Raw genomic sequence first — 12391 nt, 5'->3', positions numbered from 1 at the left:
ATTGGGTTATTATAAATTTTAAACAGCTTTATCAATATGGTTCAGGGAAGTAAAGGTGGGACATGGACAGCATACTTACGTACCTATTTCTATTGGCTTTTCTTTCTTGTGTGTTTCTAGAAAATAAGAGACAAGAAAATGGTTTTTCATTGAATAGTTCTATGTTTGATGGTTTACTTCAGTAGTTAGCCACTTCTCTTATGGAACATATATCTGTAGTCTTTTGTTAATTTTCAAGGTGGAAAGTGGAATATCCCAGATGTATTTTTTCTCAGGTCTTACCAGTTTTGTTTGCATGCACAGTTTTCTTTGGCAGCTTGGCTAAAATGAAAAGATTAAAATATATTAATTATTATAAATGATGAGTATGGATAATCACTATATGTAACACAACTTTCAGGTAAGCAAAGGTGGGAAAATAAGAGCATGCTTACCTATTTCTATTGGCTTTTCTTTCTTCTCTGGTTCTAGAAAGTAAGAGGAAGAGCAGAACATGATTTCTCTTGTTGGGACGTTCACAGGAAAGGAGGAGATTCCCCCTCTGGTGCAAGGACAGTGGTTGCCTCCCCTTCCTGCTGTTGCTGCTGTCAAATATGACAGCAAAGCTCTCCCACAAGCAGAGATTTAAGAGAAATGACATTCAAGGGAAGAGGAATACGGTTAAGGAAGGGTCCACACTTGGCTGGGGAGCTTCACAGTGTGAGGAGGAGGCAGGCAGAGAAGAAGTAAGAGGTGGGTCAGGGAAGGGAGGCTCAGATCAACATGGGGGGTCATGCAGTGTCTTCTAAGGCTGCAAGGAGGTTACAGATAGGAATACTAAACTTAGGAAAACCCCAGAGGTGGGAATTCATGAATTCAATATTCCCAAACAGATCTCCCTCCCACCCCCCACCTCACAGAAGCAAGAACAACCTCCGAACAGAAGAGATCTAATACAGTTAAAATGGCAATGGATTCACCAGGAGTCATGGCCAGATGGGATGGTATGGTCCTGCTCTGGGCCAACTGGAATCCAGCAGGTTACCAACTCTAAAGACTCCTTCTCTGGGCAACTCAGTCATAGAGGAAGTCTCCTGATGGAAAAGGCCACTTTATGGGTGGATCACCTGGAAGAACTCCAGCCTGCCTCAGCAGCAAGCAAACCCTAAGAAGGCCTCACATCTCATATGAGGACATATCTTCAAGAAGTGGTAAACAAATGATCTTGGAACAAGGCAAAGGATGAGTCCTAGGACACCAAAGATGGGCAGAAGGCACTCTATTATCCATCCTTATGATTTGATTTCTTTGATCTATCAATTTTTCACAGCAAACTCATCTTAATAATCTTATGTTAATTGATGAGAAGTGTAATTTGCTAGATTTGTTTTTACCCAGATCTTACCAGTTTTTTTTACATGGATATCCTTCTTTGGCAGCTTGGCTAAAATAAAAGGATACAAGTAATGAGTTATTATATATGTTGAACAGCTTCACTATATCATTGGCATCAGGGAAATAAAAGAGGCACAATGACAATATACTTAACCTATTTCTATTGGCTTTTCTTTCTTGTGTGTTTATAGAAAATAAGAGGAAGATCAGAACATTATTTCTGCATTCAAGGGTGCAGAGCAAAGGGTGGAGTGTGAAACACTAAATAGGGAAAAAGCCTGAGATCACTTTAAGTCAGTGAGTCTTTTAATTCCACAATTAAAACAAAGCAGGGTAGAAAAGGCCCTTCTGGCCAGATAATCTCATGGGACAAAACATAGTCCCCTATCTACGTTTGATGTTTTATTTCAATATTTAGCCACTTCTCTTATGGAACACTCATATCTGTAGTCTTTTGTTAATTTTCAAGGTGGAAAGTGGAATATCCCAGATTTATTTTTCAGGCCTTACCAGTTTTGTTTGCATGCACAGCCTTCTTTGTCAGCTTGGCTAAAATGAAAAGTTTTAAGCATATTGATTATTATAAATGTTGAATATAGATTATCAGTTATGTGTATCACGTATTTCAGGTAAGACAAAGTTTGGGAAATAAGAGAAAAGATTTCTATTGGTTTTTCTCTCTTGTCTGCTTCTAGAAAGTAAGAGGAAGACCTCAACATGATTTCTGCATTTGGGTATTCAGAGTAAACACTGGATGATTTCGTACTTAATCGAGAAGGAAATGATAGACTGAGGGTATTTATAAAAAGAATATTTTAATTCCCCAGTTAAAACTAAACTGGGATTGAAGGGACTGCTCTGACTAGATAATTCAAGCTTGGCAGAACGTATTTTATTATCTATTCATTTTCAGTGTTTTTTTTAAAGAAAAACCATCTTAAGGCTTATATGTCTTTTAAATTGAGAACAAGACTGAGCAGCTTCTGCCCCTTCTTCAAGTTATACTGTACATGCAATACTTTCAGGTTTTCATCCACGTTTTGGTGGCAAACAGCCCTTTCTTCCGGATCACCCGCAATCTGGACCCAATACCAAGATCCAATGTGAGGACATCTCAAGAAAAGGGAAGCAGACTGTCCTGGAGTCAGGGCAACAGGACTGTGTGGGTGAGGCCTAGGTAACCCATAGTGGGAAGAATATAGTCTATTATTCAAGTTTTGTGTTCTATTTCACTAGTTAGTCACTTGTGGTGTGGAACATCCATTTCCATAGTCTTGTGTTAATTTATAATAAGTGTTCAGAGGGGACAATGCCATTTCTGAGATATGGTCTTACCAGATTCCTTTACAGTCATATCTTTCTTTGGCACTTTGGCTAAAACAAAAAGATACAAGGATAAAGTTATTCTACATTTTGAACATGTACAGTATATCCATGCCATAATCCTATCTTTTGGGAAAACAAAGGTAAGAAAATATGGATGTACTTACCTGTTTCTATTGGCTTTTGTTTCTTGTGTGGTTCTAAAAAGTAAGAAAAGGAGCAGAAAATGATTTCTCCATTGGGGCGTTTGTTTATTTATTTATTTATCTATCAAATTTACAGTATATAGCCGCCCATCTCACACAAGGTGACTCTGGGCATGTACAATAAAACCAACAATTAAAACATATTATAAAAACCATTTAAAACAAATAATAGCAGTAAACAAATCATAGTAACAAATCATTGTAAATGGTGGGGTTATTCCATACCTTACAAAGAGGGAAATGATAGACTAGGGTCAAATGTCCACATGATTCAAGCATTAAAACAAAATTGAGATTGAAGGAGCCTGCCTGCCTGCCATCCCTCCCTCCCCAATTTACAATGACTGAGTGATTTACACTAGTCCTTTGGGTAATAGGGTTGAAATGCAATACATTCCTTGTATAAAAGACACAGAAGATGTACAAATAATCCACAATCACTGGCCCTTCTTTTGGCCAAGCACTCATCACTCATCCATCCTCAAAGGCTTCCCAGAACGGTCACTTCTTAACAACTTTCCAGAATTTAGCAGTGAGGGGGCCGATCTCATCTTTGGTGCTCCTGTTCCAGAGAAGGGAGAAATAACAAGGGAATCCTTCTCTCAGGGGCTCCAAAGACAACTTTCTCAATGGGTTGGACATACACCCCTTCCATGTTGGATCTCATCAGATGGGCAGATTCCAGTTAGGGAAGCCTGTCTCACTGATGCACAGGTTGATTTTATTTCTTAGATTTATATTTCGCTTTTTATTCAGGAGCTCCCTATGGAATGCATAGTGCCTCCTCCTCCCATTTCTACCCCCAGCAACAGCCCTGTTCACTTGGTTTGGGGTGAGAGAGAGTGATTCCCTAAAATTACACGGTGAGCTTCAATGTGTGTGTGTGTGTGTGCATCTTCTTAGTGAAGAACCAACCCCTTAACTACATACCCCTTGTCTCCCATTTGCCATTTTATTTCACTAATTAATCAATTGTTTTATGACTCATTCATTGGCATACCCTTGTATTACTTCACAGTAATTGTTCAAAGTAGGAAGTATAATTTTCTAGATTTATTTTTTCCAGATCTTACCAGTTTTATTGACATGCACAGTCTTCTTTGACAGCTTGGCTAAAATGAAAATATTTAAACATTTTGGTTTATCATAAATTTTGAACACGGATAATCAATATCTATATTGTATTTAGATGTTTCATGGAAGCAAAGGTGGGAAAATATGAGCATATGTAACCTATTTTTATTGGCTTTTCTTTCTTATGTGGTTCTAGAAAGTAAGAAGAACGAAATATTATTTCTGCTGGGTTTTTTTTAAAGTATGTGTTGACTTGTATGCTGCCTCAATCACAGAGTGACCTTAGGTGTATTTGTGTATATTTGTGTGTTTATAATAAGCAGTGGGTTAACCCTATTCTTTGCATAGAATCACTAATAGACTGAATTTAGACAGCTAATCTTTTGATTCCACAATTAAAACGAGGCAGCGATTGAAGTGGTCATTCTGTCTAGGAATACACCAGTCAGGACACAATTAATTATTCATTTGTTTTTTTCTTTGCTGTTTTATTTCTTAAACCTTACATATATTTATATTTTGTATTTGTATTTATATTTTATATATTAATTGTGGTTTTACTGTATTTTAATTTTTAGCTCTATTGTAAACTGCCCAGAGTTCCTCTGTCAGGGGGAGATGGGTGGTGGCAAAATTTGATTGATAAATAAACAGACAAACAAATAAATAAATAAATCTGTAATTCACAATGTCCGGGTTACTTCCAGTAACAAGATTACAGTAGAATAAATCTATAATCATAACACTAACAAAAACAAATTACCCAATAATCCACAATCACTGAGTCTTCTCCTGGCCAAATACTCATCACTCATTCATCTCCAAATGGCCTCCAGAACATCAAGGTCAACAGATTCTCAGAACTGCAGCAAGCAAAGGGTTGGCCTTATCTGTGCAGTCTGTTGTTCCAGAAGAGGGGCACCCTAATGACAACATGCCTTGTGGGCTGCACACTCCCTCTGCCTGATCTTCCTACAGAAGAATGCACAGATCCTACTTGGGGAAAGCTGCCTCCCAGATACCAAGACTTATTTCATTTTAACAGTTACTCCCCGCCTTTTCTTGAGAAGGTCACAGTGGCATACATAGCACTCCCACCTACCATTTTGTATCTCATTAAAAAAAAACTGTGCAATTGGTTGGGCTGAAAGAATGTAACTGGCTCAGAGTCAGACAGTTATTATCTGTGGCTGAGGGCTGATTTGAACCTGGCCCTCACAAGTGCATATTCAATACTGTAAACACCACCACATTGGTTGCTATTTCCTGGTTTATTTCACTAGCTAAGTCATCTGTCTTACATGTGGACATTTCTATCATCTTGTTTTAATTTATAATAGTTGAAGTGGGAAGTATAATTTTCCAGTTCTATTTTTGCAGAAGTCTTACCGGATGCCTTTATGTGAATATCCCTTTTTGGAAGGTTGCCTAAATTAAAAGGATATATACTGGGTTATTATGAATTTTGAAAAACAATAATATATCAATATGTTTACCAATTTCAAATAACTTTTCTTTCTTGTGTGATTCTACAAAGTAAGAGGAAGACCTGAACATTATTTCTGCAGGGGAGTGTTCATAGTAAAGAGTGGGGTATTCCATATTTTACACTGACTGAAATCATAGATTGAAGTCAAGTAAAGTTGGTGAATCTCCTAATTCCATAATTAAAATGAAGCAGAGATTGAAGAGGCAAATCTGACCAGATAATCCACTGTGAGCGGAATGTAATTTTATCCATGTCTGCTGTTAGATTTCATGGGTTTGTCACTTGCATTATAGCACATGCATTTCCATAGAGTTGTGTTGATATATAGTAATTGTTCAAAATGGAACATTTTCTAGATTTTTACATAGCACTTACCAGTTTTGTTTATGTACACTTCTTTCTTTGGCACTTTGCCTAAAAGAAAAAGATTCAAGCATTTTGACTATTATGTAGACTGAACAGATATACACCCACTCCTCATTTAGCAACTGAGTTCCATTTCAACAACCAGGTCATTAAGTGAAAAGGTTGCTAAGTGAACATGTGACTGAGAGAGAGAGAGAGAGAGACTGAGAAGATCACTGGTTCCTTCCATCTCATTCAGATAAAGTTCTCTTGTACAGCTATGCTAGTGTTATACTCACTTCAGCATGCATTGTTGTCAGGAGCACAAAATTTGGTCGTAAATGTGCACATTGGTTGGAAAATTAATTTTTTATTACCGTTACATTTGCAAATGGTTGCTAACCAAGGTAGTCACTAAACAAGGAGTGGGTGAAATCAATATTCATATCATACTCATATGTTTCAAGGAAACACGGGAGAGAGTGTAAGATGCCATCAACAGACACACAGAGGTAAACAACATTTACATACCATTCAAAAGAGACAATAGAAAAGCCAAAAGACCAGAACACCTCCTCGCCAGCAATCAACACCCAGTATGCAAAGATTAACACCAGGATTAACACCAGGTGGACAATCAAACAGCACAATATACCCTAATCAAGGAACTATTAACTCAGTCAATCAACCAAGCAGCAAACAACAGCCCAATCAAGGAACTCCCAAGGAGAGAACAACACCCCTACCAACACAAGCTGGACAAAACATGCTATTTAAACTGAGAGCAAGGCCCACTCCCTCTTCGCACTGAAGATGTTGCCTAGTCTGGCAATGAAACGTCTGCAAGAAAACAACAAGGCTCAGAGAGCACCAAGAAACTTACCAATTTCTCTAGGTTTTTCTTTCTTTTGTGCTTCTAGAAAGTAAGAGGAAGACGAAGACATTATTTCTACATTTGGTTGTATATAGCAAACAGTGGGTGATTCCCTACTTTACACAGAATGAAATGATAGATTGAGGTCCCTTAAAGTTAGAGAGTCTGTTAATTTGACAATTAAAATGAAGCAGAGACTGAACAGGCTATTCTGGCTAGAAAACCCTAGGTGGGCAGAATATAGTCTATCATCCAAGTTTGCCATTTTAATTCAGTATTATTCAGTGGTTTTATGGCACTTTCATTTCCGTAGAGTGTGTTTACATACTAGTAGCTGTTCCAAGTGGAAGGTGTGATTTTCTAGACTTATTTTTACACAGCACTTACCAGTTTTGTTTACATGCACATCTTTCTTTGGCAGTTTGGCTAAAAGAAAAAGATTCAAACATTTTGATTATGACATAGATTGAACACAGATGATCAAAGTCCATTTCATGCCCATACATTTCAGAGAAGCGCAGAAGACAAAATACAAGAGTGCTTACCCATTTCTCTTGGCTTTTCTTTCTTGGGTGGTTCTAGAAAGTAAGAGGAAAACCAGAACATGATGTCAGCATTTGGGTAAAGGAAAAAGGGCACAAAGACAGTGGATTGTTCCTTCTCCTGCTGCTGCTGCTGCTGTGGTCAGGAGTGGCAGCAATGTTCTCCACAAAGTGCAAAGATAAAGGAAATGGCAGCAGAGGGAAGAGGAACAGGATGGGGAAAAGAGCCACCCTTGGCTGGGGGGATTCCTGGTGGGGGGCATAATCAGGCAGGCAGAGAAGGAGGACTATGAAAGTGGGGAAGGGCAGGGGACAAAGACTGCCATGGTAAGAGGTGGCATTGGGATGTGCAATGTCTGTTAAAGCTGTGAGGAGATTACTGATGGGAATTCTGAACTTAGAGAACAGCCAATCTTGGTTTTCTGAGTGCTGTATTGGGTAAACCAACTTGCCTAAAAAAGATAAACTTCAAGTGAGAAAGTTCCAATCTCTCTGGTAGTCAAAATTAAAATGGCCGTGGAGGCACTCATGAGTGGATGGGATGGGATGGTCCTTCCGTGGGACAATGTAGCCCAGCATATTGCCAACACTGGAGACTCCTCCAGGCAACACAGATTGGTCATGGAGGAGGTCTGCTTCTGTTTTCTGATGGAAAAACACTTCCTTGCTGGATTACCTTCAGTGTGCCTCAGTAGCAAACTGGCCCTGAGATGGAGGCTCTTATGTGAGGATATGTTCTCAACAAGAAGTAAATAGACTGTCTTGGAGACATGTCAGTGGAGCTATGTGGATGAGGCTTAGATACCCCGCAGTATATGGCATGCTCACCATCTTATTTCTCTGCTTAATCAGTTTTTTTTATTGCAGGTTCATTTCCATAATCTTGTGTTATGCTATACTAAATGTTCAAAGTGGAAAATGAAATTTCTAGGGTTGATCTTACTCAGGTCTTACCCAATTCTTTTATGTGAATATCCTTCTTTGGCATCTTGGCTAAAATAAATGGATATAAATAATGGATTATTATAAAATTTGAACAGCATACCATATTCCATATGTTTCAGAGAAGCAGAGGAGAAAAGAATAAGAACATAGTTACTTATATCTAGAAAATCAGACAAGACCATAGCATTGTTTCTGTATTGGAATGTTTATAGTAAGGTAAGACTATGTTTTACAGAGAATGAAATGATAGACTGAGCTCACTTATAGACAGTGAGCCTTCTCAATCCACAGTTAAAGCAGAGATTGAATAAGCTCTTCTAACTTGATAATCTATAATGGGCAGAATGTAGCATATTAATTATCTTTGATATTATTCCACTACTTAGTCACATCTCTTAGTAGCTTTTCTTATTCACTTAATAAGTATGGGACACTCATTTCCAAAGACCTGTATTAATTTATAGTTTGTGTTCAGAGTGAAATGCATAATTTCAAACATATGTTTTTACCCAGGTCTTACCAGATTCTTTTACATGAATATCCTTCTTTGGCAGCTTGGCTAAAATAAAAATATTAATCATATTGGTTATTTATTTATTTATCATATTTTTATTACCGCCCACCTCCCCCACTTGGGGGAACCTGGGCAGTTCACAATAAAATAATGTAAAATTCTATAAAATCATAATATCAATAAATATAATAATCAATAAATATAAATATAAAATATAATGAAATCCAAGTAATGTAACAGGGATGAGATGGTCCCTTAGGTAACCTGGACCCATGCCACTTAGGGCTTTAAAGGTGATAACCAACACCTTGAATTGGACCCAAAAGCAGACTGGCACTCAATGCAGCTTGCAGAGCAAGGGAGTATTATGTGCTGATCTTGAGGCACCTAAGATCGCCCGCATGGCTGCATTCTGGACCAGCTGTAGCTTCCGGATACTCTTCAAGGGTAGCCCCATGTAGAGCACATTACAGTAGTCTATATGGGAGATGATCAGGGCATGAGTGACCGTTCGAAGGGTCACAAAATTTATGATAAATTTTGAATGTAGATAACCAATATCCATATCATATCCATGTGTTTCAGGGAAGCAAAGATTAGAAAACAGGAGCAGACTTACCCATGTCTGCTGGCTTTCCTTTCTTGTGTGACTCTAGAAAGTAAGAGGAAGACCACAACATGATTTCTGCATTACAGTGTTCATTGAAAAGTGTCAGGCTATTCCATATTTTACAAAGAATTGGGGCATTCATAGTAAAAGGGAAGGTTCCTCATTTTGCACAGGTAGAGTGGTTACATCCTCTTCCTGCTGTTGCAGCTACTCCCAATTTTGGCAGCAAAGCTTTTCCACAAGCACAGATACAAGAGAAATGGCAGTTGAGGGTAGAGGAATAAGGTTGGGAAAGGATCAACACTTGGCTGGGGGGCTTCACAGTGCAGGAAGGAGGCAAGCAGAGAAGCATAATATGGGCAAGGGAAGGAAGGATACAATCACCAGGGTGGAAGGTGGTGATGAGCTGTGCAGTGTCTGTTAACACAGCACCAAAAATACTGTTAGGAATAATTTTTCCTCCCCCTTTTGGGGGAGATGGGTGGTAGCAAAATTTCAATAATAAACAAATTGAATAATAAATAATTTTTAAAAAATGAACATAGGTAATCAATATCCATATATTTCTGGAAACACAGAAGAGAAGACAAGAGCATATTTACCCATTTCTATTGGCCTTTCTTTCTTGTGTAGTTCTAGAAAGAGAGAGGAAGACCAGAACATGATTTCTGCATCACAGTGCTCAACACAAAGTGTGAGGTCATCCTATATATTACAAACTTTTGGGGGATGGATGGAAAAAGAAAAAATTCCCTGTTTTACACAAGTACAGGAGTTACCTCCTCTTCCTGCAGTTGCTGCTGCCAGGTGTGACAGCAAAGCTCTCCCACAAGCACAGATTTAAGAAAAATGGCATTCAAGGGAAGAGGAATAAGATTGGGGAAGGGTCCACACCTGGCTGGGGGGCTTCACAGTGTGGGGAGGAGGCAGGCAGAGAAGAAGAGGAGGGTCAGGGAAGGGAGGCTCAGATCAACATGGGGGGTCATGCAGTGTCTTCTAAGGCTGCAAGGAGGTTACGGATAGGAATACTAAACTTAGGGAAACCCCAGAGTTGGGGATTCATGAGTTCAGTATTCCCAAACAAAGCCTTTCCTCCACACAGAAGCAAGGACAACCTTCAAACAGGAGAGATCTAATTTCCTGGTAGCTACAGGTAAAATGGCAATGGATTCACCAGGATTCATGGCCGGATGGGATGGGATGGTGTAATTCTGTACATTAAACAGGTTAAAATCATAGACTGAGATCACTTTAAGTCAGTGTGTCTTTTAATTTCACATTTAAAATTTTGGTTGAAAAGACCCTTCTGGCCAGATAATCTCATGGGACAGAACATAGTCTCCTATCTACGTCTGATGTTTTATTTCAATATTTAGCCACTTCTCTTATGGAACACTCATATCTGTAGTCTTTTGTTAATTTTCAAGGTGGAAAGTGGAATTTCCCTGATGTATTTTTTCTCAGGTCTTACCAGTTTTGTTTGCATGCACAGCCTTCTTTGGCAGCTTGGCTAAAATGAAAAGTTTTAAGCATATAGATTATTATATATGTTGAACATGAATAAACAGTATGTGTAACACATCTTTCAGTTAAGTAAAGGTAGGAAAATAAGAGTATGCTTACCTATGTCTATTGGCTTTTCTTTCTTTTCTGGTTCTAAAAAAGTAAGAGGAAAAGCAGAATATGATTTTTGCATTCAAGTGTTCAAAAAAACAGCGTATAGTATAACACTTCACAGAGAAACAAATAATAGACTGAGGGCACTTTAATTCCACAGTTAACACTAAATTGGGATTGAATACATTCTGCAGTCAGTTGGCAGAATTCACTTTATTATCTATTCATTTGTTTGCTTCTGCGTTTTTCTTCTTAAGGTTTATATGTCTTAAGACTTATATGTCCTTTGAACTAAGAACAAGACTGAGCAGCTTCTGGCCCTTCTTCAAGTTATACTGTACAGGCAATAAATGCAATACTTTCAGGTTTTCATCCATGTTTTGGTGGCAAAAAGCCCTTTCTGCCGGATCACCCGCAATCTGGCCCCAATACCAAGATCCAATGTGAGGACATCTCAAGAAAAGGGAAGCAGACTGTCCTGGAGTCAGGGCAACAGGACTGTGTGGATGAGGCGTAGGTAACCCACAGTGGGAAGAATATAGTCTATTATTCAAGTTTTGTGTTCTATTTCACTAGTTAGTCACTTGTGGTGTGGAACATCCATTTCCATAGTCTTGTGTTAATTTACACTAAGTGTTCAGAGGGGACAATGCCATTTCTGAGATATGTTTTTACCCCTGTCTTACCAGATTCCTTTACATGCACATTTTTCTTTGGCACTTTGGCTAAAACAAGAAGATACAAGGATTTCAATTATTCTACATTTTAAACATGTATAATCCATATCCATATTCAATATCATGTTTTGGGGAAGTAAAGAAAATATGAACATACTTACCTATTTTTGTTGGTTTTTCTTTCTTATGTGGTTCTAGGAAGAAAGAAGGACAGAACACGATTTCTGCATCAGAGTGTACACAGCAAACGTTGGCGTTATTCCATACATTAGAGAGTGAAATGATAGATCAAGGTCACATACACCCAAATAGTCCCATGATTCAACAATTAAAACAAAACTGGGATTGAAGGATCCTTCCTTCCTCCCTTCCTCCCTTCCTCCCTTCCTCCCTTCCTTCCTTCCTTCCTTCCTTCCACCCTTCTCCAATTTACAATGACTAAGTGACTTACACTACTCTTTCCAGTAATAGAGTTGAAATGTAGTACATTCCCCATATAAAATACACAGAAGAACTACAAATAATCCACAATAGCTGGCCCTTCCTTTGGCCAAGCACTCATCACTCATCCATCCCCAAAGGCACTGCAGAACAGCCACTCCTTACAACTTTCCAGAATTGCAGTAGGGAGGTGGCTTACCCTGTCTCTGGTCCTCCTGTTTCAGAGGAGGGAGAAACAACAAGGGAGTCCCTCATCCAGGGCCTCTGGAGAGAACTTTCGGCATGGGTTGGACATGCACCCCTCCCTTGGGGGATCTCTTCAGATGGGCAGATTCCAACTGGGCAAGGTTGTCTCACCTA

At 38.7% G+C, this 12391-nt stretch overlaps 1 protein-coding gene across 1 annotated transcript in view; it reads right to left on the bottom strand.

Moving 5' to 3' along the window:
• TRDN (triadin) overlaps window positions 1-12391 on the bottom strand; it is a 207467-nt gene that overhangs the window by 83 nt on the left and 194993 nt on the right. Inside the window, exons 35-41 of the mRNA XM_063295963.1 lie at window positions 5842-5880; window positions 5367-5405; window positions 4137-4169; window positions 1385-1423; window positions 435-467; window positions 283-321; window positions 84-116 (exon numbers count right to left, since the gene is read on the bottom strand). Of these exons, the coding sequence (XP_063152033.1) occupies window positions 84-116; window positions 283-321; window positions 435-467; window positions 1385-1423; window positions 4137-4169; window positions 5367-5405; window positions 5842-5880 (255 nt within the window). The remainder of the gene's footprint in view (window positions 1-83; window positions 117-282; window positions 322-434; window positions 468-1384; window positions 1424-4136; window positions 4170-5366; window positions 5406-5841; window positions 5881-12391) is intronic.

The sequence above is a fragment of the Candoia aspera genome, chromosome 1 (assembly GCF_035149785.1).
Source record: "Candoia aspera isolate rCanAsp1 chromosome 1, rCanAsp1.hap2, whole genome shotgun sequence".
NCBI classification, from domain to species: domain Eukaryota; kingdom Metazoa; phylum Chordata; class Lepidosauria; order Squamata; family Boidae; genus Candoia; species Candoia aspera.
The sequence above is the reverse complement of the archived record's forward strand: the minus strand, read 5'-3'. Positions and strand labels throughout refer to the sequence as shown.